At 43.6% G+C, this 19,911-nt stretch overlaps 4 protein-coding genes across 9 annotated transcripts; 2 read left to right on the plus strand and 2 right to left on the minus strand.

Moving 5' to 3' along the window:
- Positions 1-1,189: 1,189 nt before the first annotated feature.
- Positions 1,190-6,747, minus strand: mfsd11 (major facilitator superfamily domain containing 11). Of its 2 annotated transcripts, none has more exons than XM_076142724.1 (14): positions 6,415-6,747; positions 5,866-5,987; positions 5,702-5,795; positions 5,193-5,300; positions 5,022-5,101; positions 4,833-4,929; positions 4,677-4,735; positions 4,399-4,558; positions 3,839-3,882; positions 3,673-3,738; positions 3,449-3,574; positions 3,152-3,326; positions 2,900-3,035; positions 1,190-2,772 (listed from the first exon to the last, which is right to left on the minus strand). In XM_076142724.1, the coding sequence occupies exons 2-14, from the start codon at positions 5,879-5,881 to the stop codon at positions 2,608-2,610; spliced, it is 1,326 nt and encodes a 441-aa protein (XP_075998839.1). In that variant the 5' UTR covers positions 5,882-5,987; positions 6,415-6,747; the 3' UTR covers positions 1,190-2,607. The 2 variants fall into 2 exon arrangements, with proteins under 2 accessions (XP_075998839.1, XP_075998838.1); XM_076142723.1 differs by having other exon boundaries at positions 5,702-5,757; positions 6,415-6,742.
- Positions 6,748-7,352: 605 nt separating this feature from the next.
- srsf2b (serine and arginine rich splicing factor 2b) lies at positions 7,353-11,108 on the plus strand. Of its 5 annotated transcripts, XR_012961031.1 has the most exons (5): positions 7,353-7,957; positions 8,420-8,749; positions 9,165-9,405; positions 10,110-10,183; positions 10,899-11,108. XR_012961031.1 is itself a non-coding variant. In XM_076142737.1 (3 exons), the coding sequence occupies exons 1-2, from the start codon at positions 7,587-7,589 to the stop codon at positions 8,733-8,735; spliced, it is 687 nt and encodes a 228-aa protein (XP_075998852.1). In that variant the 5' UTR covers positions 7,353-7,586; the 3' UTR covers positions 8,736-8,749; positions 10,110-11,108. The 5 variants fall into 5 exon arrangements, 2 of the variants coding, with proteins under 2 accessions (XP_075998852.1, XP_075998853.1); XR_012961029.1 differs by having other exon boundaries at positions 10,110-11,108; XR_012961030.1 differs by lacking the exon at positions 9,165-9,405.
- Positions 10,811-13,028, minus strand: mettl23 (methyltransferase 23, arginine). The gene is made up of 5 exons (XM_076142736.1): positions 12,821-13,028; positions 12,215-12,319; positions 11,891-12,128; positions 11,715-11,799; positions 10,811-11,583 (listed from the first exon to the last, which is right to left on the minus strand). The coding sequence occupies exons 1-5, from the start codon at positions 12,917-12,919 to the stop codon at positions 11,412-11,414; spliced, it is 699 nt and encodes a 232-aa protein (XP_075998851.1). The 5' UTR covers positions 12,920-13,028; the 3' UTR covers positions 10,811-11,411.
- Positions 13,029-13,186: 158 nt separating this feature from the next.
- Positions 13,187-19,215, plus strand: jmjd6 (jumonji domain containing 6, arginine demethylase and lysine hydroxylase). The gene is made up of 6 exons (XM_076142727.1): positions 13,187-13,635; positions 14,524-14,912; positions 15,056-15,342; positions 15,866-16,001; positions 16,144-16,282; positions 17,282-19,215. The coding sequence occupies exons 1-6, from the start codon at positions 13,507-13,509 to the stop codon at positions 17,408-17,410; spliced, it is 1,209 nt and encodes a 402-aa protein (XP_075998842.1). The 5' UTR covers positions 13,187-13,506; the 3' UTR covers positions 17,411-19,215.
- The last annotated feature ends 696 nt before the right edge of the window (positions 19,216-19,911 follow it).

Consider the following 19,911-nt stretch of genomic DNA (forward strand, 5'->3'; position numbering starts at 1 on the left):
TTTTCACAGTGAAGATTAATCTATAATTCATCATCTGATCTCGACAGTCATTAGTACATTTATTTTAGATTCTAATGTCTGGAATGTAATAATCTAATGTGTTTACATACATACAGGAAGACATCGACGTTCACCCCGTTAACTAGCTAACTAACGAGCTAGTTTATCAAACTTCAAAACTCATCGCTAGCTACGCTGATTTGAAGGAACGCGGTGTCGGTTAGAATCTAAACAGATGCTGTGAACAGCGTGACAACAGATCTAAACAGACACGGTGGTGACTCTCTGTTTTCCGCTGTGTGTTGCATCTCACCCTCAGCAGGAATCACGGAGGTTTTAACCTCAAAGTGGACCAACTGCGTCAAATGCGGGGCAGTTAGGCCGGAAAAGAGATACGGTTTGCCTTCAAAGTAAAATAGTAACTAACTTAACCGTGGTGATATTGATATGATTGATTGAGAATTTTCCAGATAAATGAATACGAACGCACATGTTTTGTTGCTGAAAAACAGAAACAACGCGATACAAAGATGGTTCAAAAGTCCATGCGAGTTTAAGGCTTTTCGAGGGTGTCACTTACTGTATTGGCATAATAAACGTAAAATGAGCGTTTAGGCGCTAACACATTAACCAGTTTTGGTTGATAGATTATGTGACGGATTCATGCTCAACGTGTGCTCGTAGTATTTACTCTGGCATCTTATTTCGAAGATTACATCAAATTGTTTTTCTTATCTTGAAAGGTGCCGTCGGATGTCTACCCTGGTGTTCTGTTCCGCCTGACGCCGCCGTCCTTCGGGCTTCCCACGTTGAAACAACTCGCAGCTTTGCTGGTCGCTAAGCAACAAGTGACGGGTTCATGCTTCGTTCATCCAATAGGAAAAATCCATGACAGCTACAAACTTTGACGCTTTTTGGTGCTTAAAAGGGGGTTGAAGACTTGATTAATCAGTTTTCAGTTATAAGTCATTACAATTTAACATTTAAGTGTATAATGAGTGGCATTTGCCGCCTCAACCTATGTATATTGTCTTACCTATCTGAAGTCAGTCATATTCTAAATGCTCCTACATGAACACGCTTGTGTAGTGTAATATTTAGCATGTTAGCAATGTTAGTACGCCACGTGAAGACAGTTCTTCAGATTATATCTCACCTGTTTGTCCACATATCCCAGTCCAGACAACGGTTCAAAATAACATTTTATTGATAATAAAAACAAGCAAGCATTAATTCAGATGTAATTCGTAAATACTACATTCAAGTATAAAATCACTGTCATTGTACACATGCATTTCCCTTAATATCCTTGAGATAGATTGCATCCAATGCAATTTGCATCATGAACCCGAAACAAAACATGAGCATGACCCTTATTATGTAATTTCATAATAAATTAATTGCGATTGATAAATGGACTAATTTCAGCATCTCTTTCTTTCCCATGATCACATGTCATAAAGGCAAACACAGTGTGTGTGTCTTAAGGCCTGAACTCAGCACTGATTTGGCGGCAGATCAGTTAAAAACAAGAAACCCCACACATCGTGCAACAACGCTGGTCATGAAAACAAACCAACAAAAAAAATCTGTGTGTAACATTTGATCACCAAAGTGAAAACAGCATTAATTGAGTTCACATTAACTCTCTTACCGTCTCTTTGCTTTTCCCAGGAACAGGAACAGGAAAAGGAAAAGGAAAAGGAGTGCTCCCTCTAGGGCCCAATTCTCACAAATCCCAACCAAATGCAATCAATCACTTGACATTATGAAACGTTTGATGGAATGCTGCGTCGCAGGTCTCCTCACTGGCATTTTGGATCTTATTACGACTAAACCGAAGACATATGCTGCAGGAAAAATGCAAAGGAGACACGGCGCAGTATGAGAATGAGCGTATAATCTGTGGAGTGAAGGCAAGTTTACCTCAGTGACACATCAAATGGAAACCCTCTTGATAATCCTCCACACCTGAAATTCTTTTCTCTTACATTGTATAAGTTCACGTTGATATTGTAAACCCTGATTAATTTAGGACAGCAGCTGACCATCTACGAGAGTGTTGCAGGCAGTGCTGAGTGTGCTGCAGATAAGAGCAGTAAAGTTTCTCCTGTGCTCCTGTGCTTGCACATCAGGACAAACAGTGCTATTAAAGTTGTTCAATCAAGGAATGGCTGTTCTGTCAATAACTGACGGTAAATGTGAAACCTCCAGGTTTAACGCCGGTGCTCAGATCCACAGCTGCTGAACATTGCGCATTTCTGAACGGTAACATTTTGGTGCTAAAATCTATACTTGAATCCAAAGTGCTGTCAACTGTTCATTTGCTCTGATGAATATAAAAGTGTGCAGAAAATAAAGGCGGTGAGGGGAGGAATAAAGCAAAATGAGGTCAATTTGGCTCCGTCAGCCTCCTTGCAGGCTGATTGGTTCTGTGAAAAACATACAGCACATATATACACTGTCAGTGTCTGTTTGCTGAGGTCGAGGCGGGTCAGCGAGTCGTCACCCACGAGGAACGCCATCTTCCTCCCGGTTGACTCTTCCACCTGTTGATTGATGGAAAACCTCCCGACTGTGCCCTCCTCTCCTCACTGGCGTAACACGTCAGATGCTGTCATAGTCTGTGGCCTCGCGCCTGCTGGCCTCTGAAACCCACTCGGCCACAAAAAAGGACACGGTGCCCGCGAAGCCAAACACGACCAAGATGAGCAGCTGCCAGTGCAGCAGGAGGAGGTTGCTGTAGAAGAAGGCCACAGCAGCCGTAATGGACTGTGGGAGGGAGGAGAGAGAGAGAACACCAACGCTGCGTCAGTCTCCACATTTTCTATTAAAATGATCTATCGCTGTGTGCTTGTCTACACATATTTGCCGCATCCTACTCTAGTCTGAAACGTACCTGGATAAACTTGAAGACAGCAAATGCGGGGGCGCTGTTGTCGCGGAACATTAAGCCGACGATGCTGAGGAGCTGTGTGTTGAAACAGCTGTCGCCCAGGCCCAGCAGGAAGCTGCACAGCAAAGCTACACCGATGCTGACACACACACACACACACACAGAATACAAATATGAGTTGAAAGGGTATGACGTAATCAGTGTTGTGAACATGGCGGTCAGTGTTTGTCTGCACTGTTGCGGTGCTTTTGGTACCTGGGCGTCATGTAGGTCTGCATTTGTGTTCCTGCCTCTGGGGCCTGAGGAGCATCGCTGGCAATGTTGAGGAAAATCAAGAAGAAGGCAACAAAGTGAGTGATGAGTCCCAACAGCACCACAGGGTTCCTCCCATATCGATTACACTTGTTCAGGATCCCAAACATGCCCCCTCCTGGTCATGAAAAGAAGCCACAGTTAGAGAGAGGAAACGGAAAACCTTGTGACAGTTCTCAGGTAACTTCCGGATTCTATCACAGGACACAGACAATAACACATAACGGTTCAAAGGCTTACCTAAGATCTCTCCAATGCCGATAAAAATGCCCGATATCCCAATCAAACTCTTTGCGTCGGAGCCAAACGCTGTCATGGCTCCGATACATGTCCCATACACGCCGCTGTAGAAGGTCAGCTCCAGGCCTGTCAGAGAAAACGGATCAAAAGACAGGAACATGCACCACATCAACTTCACTGCAACACTGCCACCTCATGCACGTATGTCACGTTCTTGCACCCACCTGTGTATGCTATAGACAAGCTCAGCAGCAGCATCTCTTTGGTGACAATCAGTTTACACGCTTTGACTGCAAATGAGAGAGAGTGTGTGTGCGTTATGCATGAGCACTGTCAAGTCACATGAGGCCATATAGTACATGGAAATTCTTGGTTGTTTGAGGAACCTACCAAAGGCTTCTAAAGCTTGTGAGCAGAGGCCTGGGCGAGACAACCTACAGAGAGGAGGAGATCATCAGCGCTCCACGTCACACAGTGGGAGACTGAACTGTATGGACAGATAACTGATCGGCTGATACTGATCGCTCACTTAGTGTAATTGTATCATCATGGATCTTTTCCCTCAAACATGTCTGTCTCTTGACCTTTTAAATGGACATATTTGTTCTTTGAGATTAAACCCCCAACACATACACAAACTGGATTCGGTCGTCGTGGCGACTGTATCACAGCAGTTTCAACGAGAAATGCAGAAAAGACAACAAAGGATAGCATTTACAGTTAAAGGTCGCCTGTCTGCTCCCGTACAGATCCACAAAAAAAAATGGATGGTTCCTCCTCGGGGCGGGACGAGCCGAGTTCCCACAATTTGAAAGAAATTATTTTTCTGGACATTTTAAACGGCATTTCTTTTTACGGCCATCTCATCTTAGCCTGACAGGGAACCCTTTTTAGTTTGATCCACCAACTCCTTCCCCGATACATTGCATTGTGACCCCGATGACACTCACACGGCTGTAGAGTTGCTGTCCGTCATATCAGTCTGCAGCAGCGGCTCTGTAGTTTCAGGCGGAGGGGCGATGGAATCAGGTTTCCGGATCAAAAAGAAAAGGAAGCAACCCACCAGGCTGATAACAGTGAGGGTGATGAACACCGTCCGACGGTCCACGTCTGAGACACACAAGGCCAACGTGAGTCACATGCTCAAAATAAGTTACAATAAAAGAAGTGACATCACTAGAGGAAGTCAAATCTTAGACAAATAATAAAGTAAGATGAGCTTTACTACCTTTTATGTGATCATGTCCATGCCAGGAAAGGTATATGTATAGGTTTCCAAAGAACAAGCTGGAAGGAGGCAAGGGTGTGGAGACATTTTTCATTCAAAAGGATGTTCAAGAGGCGCACACAGATCTCCACAACACATACAAACAAGATCATTCACCTGAACTGCAGCAGAGCCCAAAATATGCCACTGTTTCGTCCAATGGTGGTGTCCGTGGAATTGATGGCGAGGACGTTCCCCTGAGCAGTCCACAACACTAGAATACAAATCAGAAAAGATATAAAAACATATGGTGGCATAAAATGATCTGTGAAGGCATAAAATGTTGTGTAAACACTGTCACTTTACCTGCTGCACCTATGCCAACCAGCACAGAGGCGGTATAGAAGCTCCAATTGTACGGGCAGATGAACATAGCAATGTAGCCACTGGGGGAAAACAATATGAAGAGGTTTGAGAGCCTGGGTGGGCATGGAGAGGTGGTGATGGGGCTATTATTCATCAGCGTGGGTTCATTACCTGTACAAAAGCCCACTGACAAACATCGAAATCTGAGGTCCTATGAGAGTCACCACTGATGGAGCGACCAGGTTGGATGCAGAGAAAACTCCATAGATGATGGCCATGCTATAACCAACAGAGCATAGTAAAGACAGTTGTGACTGAGGCATCATGTGACGAGTCATTTGTACCTAATCAAACCCACAGACGGCTGCAACAACACAACGCTTTGTAGACAAGACCGGTATGACCACGGCATTTTTCTGAGCAGGAAATCTTGCCTGGGGCCCTTTTCACGGCATGCAGTCAAGTCAAAATCAACCTTGTTCTCTAAACTATTTACCTAAGATTCAATTTTCTCTCTGGCCTTCTTGAGTTATACAAATCTGATTACACCATGTTGTTAAAAGGCAGTTGGCACCATGTCTGAATCAATACTGGAAACGTACAGGGTAGATTACAGAGAATGCTGTGCCTTGTAGATACATCAAGACGTTAGTGAGGTTGTAGAGACGACATTACTTTACCTTGTGTATCCACTCCCACTGAATTCGGTACTATTCATGCTCTTGATAACAGTTTGCTGGGGAGATTTTAAGAAAGTGGACTGCATCAGTGTTTCTGTGTATCGACAGACGATGTTACTTTCTGTGCGAGTTATGTGGAACGTGCGTCAGTAAATTGAACTCACCTCTATGTTGCCACATGTTTGAAAAGCAGTGAAAATGAACATAAAGCCGAAGCCAAGAACAATGATGTTCAGTAGCTTCTTCCCCTCCGGACCCATTTTGAAGAGTGGGATTCCTTGAGGGACTGAACGATAAAACAAGAACAGGTGTAAAATATTCTCATGGCAATCGTTTACAGCACACTTCGGTTTTTAAAAGCATGATTATTGCCTCTACAGCTCTGACTTTCTGTAGCTTTGAACCCGTTTTCAATCAAATCCTAACTTTTACAATATTATTTTACTCTAAATCTCTTACTAACCTAAACTAAGCTAAGTACACCTCAAGATGAAAGCTGGACTCATCTGAAGGAAATGCGGTTTGAAATACAGAAATACAATGAATCACCACCAAGTACATAGTTTCTATTTTTAAATGTACCGATCTCTAAAACATGAGTTGGGCGGTTTGGTGTAAAGTAAATACGACTAACCTTTACCCCAACAGACAGATAGATCTTTTTGTTTTTATATCACATCAAGTTTAAGGAAACAATTCTGGCATAAACTTACCGACAAAGCTGGAGCTGTTTTAGCTAATCTTGCTGCTGCTCTTCTTTGTGCAAACTCACTGTCCTCTTAGCGACATAGTTAGCTCCTGGTGGAATATCCCATGTCCTTAGCTAATCGTCTATTTCACACACTTACAGCATTAACTTAAATATGACACTTTTGTTCGTGTAAAACCGGATCTCCTGGAGTATTTTCCCAGCATCGGTAATTATGACTTGCCCAAAACATGAAAACGCCGTCATGTGAGTCAATCAGCTGACCGTGGTGCTGAGCTAGCTATACTATGCTACGGAGAGGGTTAATAGTAAATCTACAAACACTGTGATAGGGTTAAATTGTGGAGGGACGAATCTGTATCAGCCTATCCAGGATATGTCTTGTTCGTTGGATTGAAGCGGTTCACTTCCGGGATTTTGAGATCGCAAATATGGCAAATATGGCAAATATGTGGACATTGCGACGCCCTATAAACTCCTTCTTCTTTCGCGCATAAATAAATATATGCATAGTTGTATATTTTTTTTCTTTTCTAATCTATATTAAAATCGTAATATGTTGAGAAAAAGTCGATAGAAGCCATTCTGCATCAATTTTCCCGCATTACATTTAGCTAGAACTTGCTTCTCATGTTTTAATTTAATTGGTATGAATGTCAAAATTACTATTATTATTTTCAGTAATTAGATTAAATTATTGACAACTGTAAACAAAATATATGCAAACGGCCCAGCTTGTTCGTATTTCTATCAAACATTCTGCTTAATTTATTGTGTTGTGTGTTTGCTATTTAAGTTTGTTTCGCTCTGAATACCATACAAGATCAATTTTATTTACCCAAATGTTCACTTTTCCACTACCCTTCGTGACTGCAGTTGCTAGCACTTGCCAGTTGATGGCGGTAAGGTACAGTTTTGTTGTTTTCCAGTCGTCAAGAAGAGGCGGAAGTTCCTTCTTAGAGTCGCTGGTTTGAGGCGGTTCGTGGTAGCGAGCTGCTAAGAGCGACGAGGCGACGGTGCGGAGTCGCTGTGCTGAACGATCACGCGTGTTTCTACACCGATTTGCTACGCGCTCAGATTTAAACCATCGGTAATCGAGTGTAAGTTTAATCGTTGTGTTTTTTTGGCTATAGCCGTCGAGTTCTAAACTGCTTTCATTTTGGTCAAGGCCTCAAGATGAGCGCCATGGCTTTCGGAAGGCCTCCGCCCAATGTCGACGGCATGACTTCCTTAAAAGTGGATAACCTTACTTATCGAACAACTCCCGAAACCCTGAGACGAGTGTTCGAAAAGTATGGCCGGGTAGGCGACGTTTACATCCCGCGGGATCGTAACTCGAAAGATAGCCGGGGCTTCGCCTTTGTGCGTTTCCACGACAAACGTGACGCTGAGGACGCAATGGACGCCATGGACGGCGCGCTGCTGGATGGACGCGAGTTGCGGGTCCAGATGGCCCGGTACGGCAGACCCCCAGACTCCTACTACAGCGGGGGTCGGCGCGGCGGACCCCCTCGGCGGTACTCGGGCCATGGTCGTCGAAGCAGAAGGTAAGAACGACCACGTTGGACGATAACTGCGTTTCGCTTGTACGCAGCCGCCATTAAACGGTGAAATGCTAATTCATTTCAGAACCCAAACTACTTTTTTTTAAATTTCAATGGCGGTCCTGTTGGGATCTCGCGTTTTGATAATTTGCGCACTACATATTCTCCCCTCCCCCCACAGCCACATCAATTCTAGCCGCCATTCAGTTGTCTCTATCTGCCAGTGTGCTTTACTGGGACCATGTGATTAAGGGGTTAATGATAAGTTATGAGGCTTTAAGGAAAGTTCCAATTGTTTGTTTTTTGCACATAACCGCCTTCTTAGCCCTAGTTAAATCTCTGCAAGATTACTTTGTCCTCTTTATCAGAAAAGCAGCAAGTTTTATTATCCTGAAATGCCACGAAGAACCTTGACTTTTTTAAAATTGTACAAATACAATAACTCAATGCACTGAATGTATTCAGCCATTCCCCCAGCCCCAGACGCCGGAGACGCAGCCGATCCCGCAGCAGGAGCCGATCTCGTTCCAGAAGCCGATCCCGCTACAGCAGATCCAGATCTCGCTCCTACTCCCGGTCGAAGTCCCACTCTCCCAAGGAGAAGAAGGCCAAGTCAAAGTCCAAGTCCAAGTCCAAATCCAAGTCGAGGTCTCCTTCCAGGTCTAGATCCAGGTCCAAATCTAGATCCAGAAGTCACACCCCTCCATGTAAAAGAGAATCCAGATCAAGATCCAAAAGCCAGCCCAAGTCGGCACCAGAAAATGGAGGGGGATCCCCATAATGCACCAGCAATGGGTATGTATCCACAACATGGGCACTGTGATATGGAGATAGTTTAAGACAGGTGGGAGGGGTGGGAGATGAACTGCAGCAAAGCCACGTGAAAGTTTGGAAGATATGCAACCATCGTATTGAAACACCTGTTATTCTATACAAGGGAATTGTAGAAACCATGATGTGGCAGATACATTTGAGGTTGATTACAAACTTATACAAAATACTCTTTTTGTTGTGGAGACATGTTTTTCTCCCTGAATTTGATCTGTAATGTAAATCCGTGGATTGATTTGTCACTTCCTGCCACACCGACTTAGACTCTAGTTTTCAGTAAATGTCAAAGCAGAATATATTTATATATATATATATTTATTTATTTTTTTAAAGAACAGTTCTGATGGTAAACAAAATCTGGAATTCTCTCCTTCCCAAGCTGCGGCATCCAGTTTGCTAAAGCGGAGTATGAGCTGAGCTGTATGAGCAGTTAGAGAGGTGTGGTGAGCTGCCCACGGGCCGCCTGCTGCCTGTGAGGCTTTCTGTGCAGCAGGGTGGAGGCAGTCATGGTTGGGGTTTGGTGTTGAGGTACGTCTGACTGGCCACCATTGGACATAGACATTTCTCCAGGTTGGGTCCCCCGGCCCAGAGGGGGCTCTTGGTGTTTGAGGGGAACCAAGGTTTGTCTAACTTTTTCTCCAAATGTCAGTCCCATTCTGTTCAGTCCCATTTTCTGTCCTCACTTCCACCTTGCATGCCATTTCAATCAAACACGACAAAGTCTTCATTTACATCTTCTTTTGGGTCTTGGTGCAAAGCGTATAGCGAAGCTGTAATCTTAAGGGTAGCTTTTTCTGTCCCGCTTAAAAGTCAAAGACAGCCAGTCGCATAGTTCCAACAGCACAACGCAGGAACTTAAGTGTGAGCGCAGCCTCTAAACACATTTGGAACGCTTCCACTTAAAATTAGCATCGCTTGTTGTTGGCAAGTAGGCGTTGACCCAGGTTAGGGGTGTGTACATTGACATTGTTCTCCATTTTAAAAATGCAAATACAGGCCTGTTGGTCTCTATCTGAGACACGCTATGGTTCACTCGTCCAAAGAAAGTGTCCCCATTGGTTACGGCATGAACATGAGACTTAGGGTCAATGGACTGATTTGAGTTGACAGAATGTGAACTTTGTGTTGACACTTCCCATTAGAATTCAAGACGATGGATGATTAACCCATTCAGTGCCACAATATACATTCTTTCTGACATAAAGTGAGCTCCGGGTAGGCTGTAGAACTTCCTTTATTCAGACCAAAAGTTTACAAACGAGAAAGAAAAAAAACCTGTTGCCGAGTGTCTATTTGTTTCTCTAACTGTTCTTTATTTTGACAGTTTTCAGGTGAATCCTACAGACCTTCATCTTCAAGACTGGATCCCACCCAAGCAACAGTTTCCTGCTTTAAGAGGTTATTGTGTCTTCCATGCCTAATCCCCAAACTGATTTCATTGATGTGCTTTTGCTTTTTTTAATTTACTTCCCGCCAGTTTCGAAACTTAAATGTCTACTTTGAGTTGCGGGAGGGGGAGGGGGGGTGACGCTGCAGCGGTGTTATATGCAATGTGAACATTTGTATCAGTCCGGGCTGCCTTGGTTTTCTTTCCCCTCATACCCGTTGTGTTAGCACAGTATCGTGCACAGCTTCTCCTCCCATTATTAAGAAAAATCTGCCAACTTTCATCCTCTTTCAGCATAATAAAGACACGGTGAGCAAATTAGGGGTGAACATTAATATTTGCTTTAGTCATTTCCACATGCATTTCCCTGTATGTTATTTTTATATGAATGCACACATTTTATGAAGCTCTAAGGTCTTTGTTGGACAGGGCAGCAGTTAATTTTGAGCACATTGACTTATACATTACATTTAAAATGTAAATGCGTTTGGAATGTGCTCCAAAATGGCTGAAGAGTGCAGACTGTAGTTTGGTTAGAAGTCTGAAAGACGGTTCCCTTAAGTTTTAAAACTGTTGGGCCGATTAAAAGCCATCAGATTCATTTTACGTTAAGTTTTTATGTTTAAATACAGTCGTACTCATTTCCTGCAGAACACAAATTTGTAGGTTTTCTATTTCTTCTTTATCATTCTAATCCTGCTTGTATTTTTTTTTTGTGTGCACTAGGCGCAGTTGTGTAGCAGTTGAGTATTGCTGGTTAGCTGTTAAGGTGGCGTGTTGCTCTGCTGAGTTACTTGGCTGTATCCAGCATTCCCCAGAATGCTCCTGTGACTACCAGTGGTATGGTTGCTACAATTTCAGCCTTTTTAGGATGAAATTTTTCCCAAATGGTAATGTAAAATGAGATAAATTTGATTAAAGGTGGATTGTTTGAAATTGCCTCACTCTTGATTTCCTCAGCTTTCCAGTATGAATTCAGTTCCTGTGCACACAGACAGATGGACTGAGAGTAAAATGCTATTAAACACTGACTGGTCCTACACATGAGTAAATGATTAAAGATAAGGGTTGATCCAGAGCCTGACCTGGCAACATTGGCTTTTGTAACTTATTTTATTCATAAATTCCATCACAAACATTTTCCAGATGAAGCCTTTTTCTTATTTGGGAAGAAGTGAAGAGAGGGGTTGGTGCTAAATCAAGAAAAGGGAACCAGTAGGAAATCCTCAGAGCTTGAGTCTATAATGGTCCGTCTTCTGTCTTCAGAGTGATGATCATCATTTGTATGCTGTGGCTGCCTGGCAGTGTTGATCCAGCTAAACAACCTTTATTAGCATTAAAACTTTCCAGCTGAACGTTGACACACCTGAGTTTCCATTTGTGGAGCAATGCTTCAATGGACCAGTCGGCACTGAAACATAAAACAGCATATTTATATAAATAAACGGTGATGCAGGGTGATGGACTGGGTTACATGTCTGTTTCCAGTGATTACCTGCCTAACATAGTGTTAAAGAGGCTAAAGAGAAAGCCTTACTGTACCTTCTTTCTTGGTACGTTGTCCAAAATTGGGCTTTGGGGTTTTTCCTTAGAAGAAATGCAACTGTGACCAGGACATCTTCAAAATCTGAAACGGGTTCATTTCACCTCAGTTTTCATACAGATGGCTCAAGCCTGTACACTTAAAAGTAAACTGGTTCTTCAGAAAGAAAGCAAACCTTCTGGCTCGTAGAAAACATCTGATCCCAGGATGATGTCCAACTTGGGAAGGAGAACAACATCTGGTAAGACTTGTCCCCAGGTCAGGCCCAGCACACACACATCTGGGAGGCTATTGGCTTCACAGCTGCGTCTGCAGTTCTCCAGGCAGAGCGGTGTCTTGGTGCTGTCTGACAGGATCACCTTAGCGCCGCACTTTGCAGCTACGACACCCGGGAGACTCACACCTGCACCCAGCTATGAAGAAATGATGTCGCATCTGAAGGGGATCTTCACTATGACAACAGGTGGATAAAGTACAGGTGCCATACAAAGCTTCTCACCTCCAGCACCGTCTGGTCCCTCAGCTGGCTCTTGTGTGTCCACAGATACTGAGCCAGCACCACTGCACAGGGCCACACATACATGCCATACTGTGGATCTAGAACCTGAGAAGGACATTTACAGGGTTCAGGAAAATCACAAATGAAGCAACGTGCAATGAGAGTCCTGCTACATGTTCTCTTGGGCAATTCCATACTGGCCTTCCTTATAATTTCCCTAAATACATGACGAGAGAAGTAATTAGCCTCATGTTGTGTGTCTGCATACACACAACCTCATCATGGACCATGCAGAACTGGAAGAATTAGAGGCAAAATAGCTTCAGTAGCCCAGATTTGAATTTTAGAAAGTGCAATTTTGTGTGAAAGAACTACACACACACATAATTTTGGGATTAAAATAAGAATCATGAGGGGGCATCTTCTGTACATCCCTTTATAGAAGCAATGCACCTTTAAATTGAATTATTTTAACTTCTGTCAACGAAACAACACTGAGACATTGGTTACCTCACTTTTACTCGAATACAGTTTCACGTTATATGTTAAATAATCTCAAGACAATGATCTAACTATGAAACCGTAGCTGTCTGTGAACGAACACACCTCAGGTATGGAGACAGCTAGTGACTGCTGCGAGTTGATTTCCTCAAATGTAAAGTCTTTGTAAACTACGCTCGGTGTTTCGGATAAGCATTCGTCCATTACGTCGTTTTAATCACTGACATATTCAGTTTACAATGTGACTCTGTACTTCCTAACAGACCCATGTGGACACACTGTGGTGTAGCCGCCAACGATCGCGTCGCTTCCCTTTCCCTCTAACCTCGACGTGAGTGACGTGCCGAACAGCCAATGAAATACACGTATAGGCTGGGCGGGAAGACCTGATCCAATCAATAACTGTTTTTGTCTAGCTGTAGCCAATAGGATGTTAGTATCTGCAGAGTGGGCTGGAGTTATTCATGGCGATCATGTTCGGCTACACATGCATTGTATCGTCTGCCAGCTAGCTGCAAAGAAAACATATGGCTAACTAGGCAACGAGGTTTCTGAGTATATTTACAAGACAGGCTCAGAACTGTAGCCATACTTGTTGGTATAGATCCGAGTAGGAGTCTTTCACAATACGTCCCTACTGCTTATTGATGCGTTGCTGAAAGAGCAACTAAGGTGAGCTAGCCGGGTAGCCAAACAGCGCAGACTAGCGTATGTGTTTCTCCCGGAAGTCCAGTTTAGCTCGCTAGCTAAGCGGCTGCGAATCACGCTTTCTGTCTGAGCCAGGTGAAGGAATGAACCATAAGAGTAAGAAGAGGATTAAAGAGGCGAAACGGAGCGCCCGGCCCGAGTTGAAGGAGTCTATAGACTGGATAAAACACGGTTATCATGAGACATTCGACCTGACACACCAGACCGTAAAGGTAACTGTCAATGTTGCAAGCAACCACCGATCTTTACTGTGATGTAGCTGCTACGCGAGCTAACGCTTCACTGTGTTTGTGCAGCTGGTCACGTAGGCAGCTCGACCCCTAATGTGCCGCTCTGCTCCTTTATGGCCACCATTGCGTACAAGACTTGGAAGCAAATACGTTGTTTAATATTTCAATATGACTTGTAGAGCACATTTGAACACTTATCCTTTATTATCCAAACATGTGACGTTCACCCAACGCAATACCACAAATCCCCAAGTGAAAACAAACTTCATCATCATTCTTCCTAATTAAGACTTTTCCCATATTTAGATTTAGATTCTATTGGAAGATATGAAGTAAATAGAAACATTTTAAATTCATTGTGTTTTAGTGATTTGCCAGGCCAGCCTTTTACTTAACAGCACATCCCAATTGATCAGGAACGGTATTGGGTAACGTCACTCTGGTGTGAAATCACAATTAAAGCTCATATTTATACCACAAATGAGCTCTAGGCTGCCCATCTACCACATGCAGCTTCTCAATTCACAGACACGTTCAGTTGTTACTCATAAATATGTTCAGTATCTCGTTTTAGCAGAAGGATTTTGTTCCTTTTAGCTTTTTGTAGTCAACCATTCTGATGCTTAGCTGCAGCTACAGGCAAAACTGAAGCCATCTAAGTAGACTAGATGATGTAGATTGCATGAGCATGGTTTAGCATTTTGCACACAATTCTCTAATATATGATATATTTCAAATGAATGTTGAATTGTGATCAGCTGTCATCATTTAGCTGTGGTACTGTGTGGTGCTCCCATTCTGTTACGTTGTCCCTTGATGTCAGATGTACACATCCTTTGCTTTGTGCACTGATATATGCTTTGTTACCAGGACAACGTTGAGCGCGTAGATACTCTGCATCTCTCCCCTGAAGAGTTCATCCGGCGATTTGAGCGACCGTACAAGCCCGTTGTCCTGGCGAATTCCCAGGAAAGCTGGCCTGCCCGAGAAAAATGGACTATGGAACGCCTCAAGCGCAAGTACCGCAATCAGAAGTTCAAGTGTGGGGAAGACAACGACGGTTACTCGGTTAAGATGAAGATGAAGTACTATGTGGAGTACTTGGAATCGACAAGGGACGACAGCCCTCTGTACATTTTTGACAGCAGCTATGGTGAGCACGCTAAGCGCCGTAAGCTGCTGGAGGACTACCAGGTGCCCGTCTACTTCCGGGACGATCTGTTCCAGTTTGCAGGCGAGAAACGGAGACCTCCTTACAGGTTTGGTTTAGTCATTATAACCCTTTCGTATAGATCAAACAGCACACAACTGTGGCTATTAGCAATGGGATTAAAACAGATACTCTGTAAGATATCGGAGCATGTTAGATACAATGATGACAGTGATCTTCTCTGCATTGCAGATGGTTCGTAATGGGCCCCTCTCGCTCCGGCACGGGCATCCACATTGACCCACTTGGCACCAGTGCCTGGAACGCCTTAGTGCACGGCCACAAACGCTGGTGCCTCTTTCCCACCAACACACCCAGAGAGCTCATCAAGGTGACGAGGGAGGACGGAGGCAATCAACAGGATGAGGCAATCACCTGGTTCAATGTGGTGTACCCCCGCACACAGCAGCCAAACTGGCCTCCAGAGTTCACACCCCTGGAGATCCTCCAAAGACCTGGGGAGACTGTTTTTGTGCCTGGTCAGTGAAGAAGAATCCTCCTTTAAATGAGAAATGGCTGTTCATTCCCAAAACATGCTTCATCTTTAAATGAGACAAGTTGAGGCTTTTGCTGGTGTTTAGCTGTGACTTTGCTCAAGCTCTATCTTACTTGTAAGCTGTGTGAAGAGAACACAGACTGGTTTGGAGAGACGCACAGGAATAGCAGGTAATACTGCACCGTCTGAAAATTAAGGTTAAGGTGGCAAGATGTTACAGCTGTGTGACCTAGATTAACGTAATGCCAACAAGGCTTAAGATAGCGGTGAGGTCCAACTAAACCTTCAGCTGCCCCGTTGGCATGATTAAATTCCGCCTTTGTAGGTGATAATGGCCACAAGAAGTGCTGTTGGATTCTAAATCAGGGCGTTATCTTTTATTAACCATAATAGCGGCCAATGATGATGGACAAACATCAGTACGAGCTGTCATGAAGCACTTGTCTGAACAAAGCTGCAGCGGAGCGTTTTTTTCATGTTAATAGTAACTAGCTGTGTGTCCCCAGGCGGGTGGTGGCATGTGGTGCTCAACCTGGACACAACAATCGCTGTAACCCAGAACTTTGCCAGCACAACCAACTTCCCCATCGTGTGGCACAAAACCGTCCGAGGCCGGCCCAAGCTGTCCAGGAAGTGGTACCGGTAAGAAATCCCGAATTTGGTTCTTGTTTTGACTCTGTTTTAATCATCTATAATTTGGATGTAAAAACAGTTGTGTGTGTGTTGGATTGTTGAAACGAATTCTGTTGACCCTCTCTGGTTTTTCGTCCTGTCGCTCTTGCAGTGTTCTGAAGCAGGAGAGGCCTGACATGGCAGTGCTGGCAGACCAGGTGGACCTGCAGGAGTCCACTGGAATTGCATCTGACAGCTCCAGCGACTCTTCTTCCTCCTCTTCTTCCAGCTCATCTGACTCTGACTCAGATGTATGTTGTGAACCCAACACACACACGCACACACGCACACACACACACACACACACACACACACACACACACACACACACACACACACACACTGTGCATTAATAGGAACACTAAACATAACACAGGAGCCCCATAGTGGGGTGTTGTCTTACAGTTATCAGGTTGTTTATAGTGCGTGCAGCCATACTGTAAGTTGCCCCAAACACGTGCACAAACCCTGCCTGTGCATTTCCATCTGAAACAAGTCCAAACATGAGTGAAAAACATTCAGACAGCACCACTTTCTATCAGATTGATGAAATAGACTTGTTCTCCAAAGATTTGTCCTGCAGACCCCCGGTGATTAGCACCTTCTCATCTGTGCTGTAAACTGACCAGTGAATCTGACCTGACCTCGTAAATCTAGCCTGGGACTAAATGTCTGCTGACATTTCCAGCTGAACCCTCTTGGTCGGTCGGTCACTCCTCCTCTTAGACTCAAAGGTCCATGACATAAAACATGCCAATGCAGAAGCTGCTGTCACACATGAGGAAAATACTTGGACTTGTTCAAATGCATTTACTAATACTCTCCCTAATGTCAGTATAATTGGAGGCTGGCAGAAGAAAACATTGATTAACAAAGATTCAACTTGTTTCAACCAAACACTGATTCAGTACTAAATCAAATACAAACTGTTTCAGAGACGTAAAAAGTGAGGCCATAGGATATCCTTTATGTTTGCTGTATCATAATGTTCTGCTGACAAAGGAATCTGAACAAATTGTAAACAGCTCATGCTCCTATAAAGACCCAGTCTCTAAGAACAAACCCCTCAACACAGCCATTCAAGATGCTGTAATTTCTGGCAACAGGTGTTAAAACATGACACATGTCTGGACAGCTGTAACTTGATACACAATTCATATGTAACACTGTTTAAGTTTAGCAGGTTGAACATGTACATAATGTATCATCCCCGACCCCCCACAAACACTTGTACACTCTGTTCCTAACAGGCGGGGTCGGGCTCGGAAGGGGACGCCATGTCTCACCGCAGGAAAAAGCGGAAGACCTGTTCGATGGCCAACGGAGACTCCAGCAACAAGGATGACTGTGTCAGCAAGGAGCGCAGCTCATCACGGTGACCTCCGGCCACCGTCCACCCTCGCCCAGCGGTGACTCCTTTACTAATGCACAGAGAAACAACTTTAACTGCTTTTAGGTTTTGTTGTAATTTGGTGGGGTCCCTGAAGGAGTGCATCTGGTGGTACTGCCCCCTGTCTTTACAGAGGAGATGGCTGCCACTGAGCTTTGAGATTAGTGGAGGATCCTCTGGGATGTGGAGACCTGCCACCACTGTGCTTCTCTACATGAAAGAAATGCATTATATCTCTCTTGTGCTCCGATGCAGAGGGTTAAATCATCGTGAAATGCCCCAAGCTGCTTTCACTAATCTGAGTCTGTGGGGGAAAAGTTGGCTGTGTTTATTTTAAAGGGCATCCTTACCTGTGTAATGGAGCTGTGACACATTCAGCCACCATAGAATGTTTGCAAGGTATTTTTAGTGTTGTATCACTACAGGTGTTCATGAGCAGCCAGGTGTCCACGATATAATCTTTATTTAGGTAAAAAATTCTATCAAAATTCAAGTCTCCTGTGGGATCGACTGGTCTGTCCAGCAACTGTCCTCAGCTTACGCTTCTTGTCCTTAATATTCAAAATGAAATTCACCACCTGTGTGGTATTTTTGCACTCAGTTCTGCATGAAACACCACTTTGGTGTTTTCTTCTTTCTGTTATTTCATATAGTTTCCTCTGTTTTTCTCCTTTGGAAGAGAAATGAATGCCAGAGCTGAATCTCAGTGAGTGTCGATCAAGTAGAATAGTGAATTATCCACACGTGGGGGAAACATAGTAATTCCTATTTATTCTGCCTGCTGTAGGTGTAACATACTGTATTAGACACAGGTGACTCCGGGAGAAATTGCAGTAATCAGTAGTCTCAGCTGGATGTTCACAAGCTCGGCCTTAAGGAGAGAAAATGATCCATGTGGCTGCTTTGGTAGACTTTGATCTTCTCAGGTGATCATGTTTGACTTATTTCTCCAGCAACATTGCCAATGTTTGCCATTTTGACTTTCCTGATGTTCTGCCTGGCTGGTGACATACGCTGCAAATGAGATAAACCTGTCCTGTCCTGAGGTAGGAGGTAGGCCTGCTAAATGTTGAGTCACACTGATTTTGTACTTTTAACTCCAATCATAACATCTGACAGTAGAGGGCGCTACATTCACCAGAATGCACTACTGGACCTTTAGCTTGTACTGTTTACATTGTGACGACTTCATTAAAGCTTAGTCAGAAAGAAGAGCGGGCATGTCGGAAAGGGAGCAGAGTTTCAAACCCTTCATTCAGGTTCTGCCTTGTGCGTCCTCTCGATTTAACTCAAAGTGATTATGTTCTTGATAAACATAACAGTTGGTGTCAAAATGGAAAAAGCTGTGATGCTTTACTTTTCAATGTTAATCATGTTTTAAGATGAAGTAAACTGACTCCAAGGACTGTGGCTGTTAGGCAGATTGTTGATTAACATTGTTTTGTTCTATGTTAAACATGGAGTTGACAGGATTCCTGCTTTCTATTTTCTACAAGATCATTTCTGACAACATTAATTGCTGTATGTTTATCTGTGCAGTACCTGTTGCTTTGACAAAAGTGCCTATGAAGTACCATTGACCACGTTGTTGGCCTGTGAGGTGTGTTAGTGTGACCGACTGCAGGGGAGGTTCTCTATTTGTGTTAGATCACAGGGTTTGGTGTTTTTAACATGTTCTGATCTGGTTTAAAGGCGTTAAGCACCGTCACGCTCCCTGAGGTCGGTCACACGGTGCCTTCGATCTGCCTCACTGAAGGCTGCATTGGGGCTTTGTCTCTGTGGGTGAAAGGGTTCCTGTCCTCATATCCTCCATCATCTGAATTGATCCTTGTTGAGGCGCAATTATTTTTCTTCTTCTACAACCACAAGATTCTGATAATGAATTGTGGTTGGTGGTGCAGGTTTGAAAGTCAGATGTGTTAATCCACAATAGATGAGAAATGGATAAACCTCTTACAATGTGAAATTTTGGAAACTGAGTTTAATATGGAAGAAATTCTTCTTGCAATGATAGTTTGTGACTCAGCTTCCCTTCACATCAGAGCAGATGTTGGAGTGAATTTAAGGAGAGGACCCTCTTCACATGTATGAGGTGGGACACTAAGACATTATCCAGATTCCAATGAATCATGTCAATCTGTTGATGGAATAAATAAAATCTTTTCTATGACCAACAAAAATCTACAATCTATACTTTTTCATTTTACCTGCACAGGTGTAATATATGAATTCAATGTGATTACATGGAACCAAAATCTGTCCAGAAGAAACATGAGATCTCCACACCGCTGAAACATTAGGAAGTTTTTTTTTCCAGATTGATTTATTTTATAAGTCAAAGAAGCTAAGAAAATAAGTGATCAGCAACAGGCATGATGGTAGTCTATAAAGTGCTGCCTCTCCTTCAGCAGGTTGTATTGGTGTGCATACCCACACATACGCACGCGCACTCACCAATTATAGAAGCCATGAAATAATATAACAAGGATA

This window comes from Genypterus blacodes, unplaced genomic scaffold (genome assembly GCF_046128005.1).
Source record: "Genypterus blacodes isolate CSIRO-AG114 ecotype Tasmania unplaced genomic scaffold, CSIRO-AGI_Gbla_v1 ptg000022l_1, whole genome shotgun sequence".
Classification (NCBI taxonomy): Eukaryota; Metazoa; Chordata; class Actinopteri; order Ophidiiformes; family Ophidiidae; genus Genypterus; species Genypterus blacodes.

Excerpts from the sequence above, each read along its gene's own strand:
- mfsd11 (XM_076142723.1), bottom strand. The coding sequence starts at position 5,961 with ATGGGTCCGGAGGGGAAGAAGCTACTGAACATCATTGTTCTTGGCTTC. Across the intron at positions 3,036-3,151 it reads CAGACCTACATGACGCCCAG|CATCGGTGTAGCTTTGCTGT; the intron begins GTACCAAAAGCA and ends TGTGTGTGTCAG. Across the intron at positions 2,773-2,899 it reads CTGTCTTCAAGTTTATCCAG|TCCATTACGGCTGCTGTGGC; the intron begins GTACGTTTCAGA and ends TCCCTCCCACAG.
- srsf2b (XM_076142737.1), top strand. The coding sequence starts at position 7,587 with ATGAGCGCCATGGCTTTCGGAAGGCCTCCGCCCAATGTCGACGGCATG. Across the intron at positions 7,958-8,419 it reads CATGGTCGTCGAAGCAGAAG|CCATTCCCCCAGCCCCAGAC; the intron begins GTAAGAACGACC and ends GAATGTATTCAG.
- mettl23 (XM_076142736.1), bottom strand. The coding sequence starts at position 12,919 with ATGGACGAATGCTTATCCGAAACACCGAGCGTAGTTTACAAAGACTTT. Across the intron at positions 11,800-11,890 it reads TGTTTTCTACGAGCCAGAAG|ATTTTGAAGATGTCCTGGTC; the intron begins GTTTGCTTTCTT and ends AACCCGTTTCAG. Across the intron at positions 11,584-11,714 it reads ACAACGTACCAAGAAAGAAG|TGCCGACTGGTCCATTGAAG; the intron begins GTACAGTAAGGC and ends TTTATGTTTCAG.
- jmjd6 (XM_076142727.1), top strand. The coding sequence starts at position 13,507 with ATGAACCATAAGAGTAAGAAGAGGATTAAAGAGGCGAAACGGAGCGCC. Across the intron at positions 14,913-15,055 it reads AAACGGAGACCTCCTTACAG|ATGGTTCGTAATGGGCCCCT; the intron begins GTTTGGTTTAGT and ends TCTGCATTGCAG. Across the intron at positions 16,002-16,143 it reads CTGTCCAGGAAGTGGTACCG|TGTTCTGAAGCAGGAGAGGC; the intron begins GTAAGAAATCCC and ends TCGCTCTTGCAG.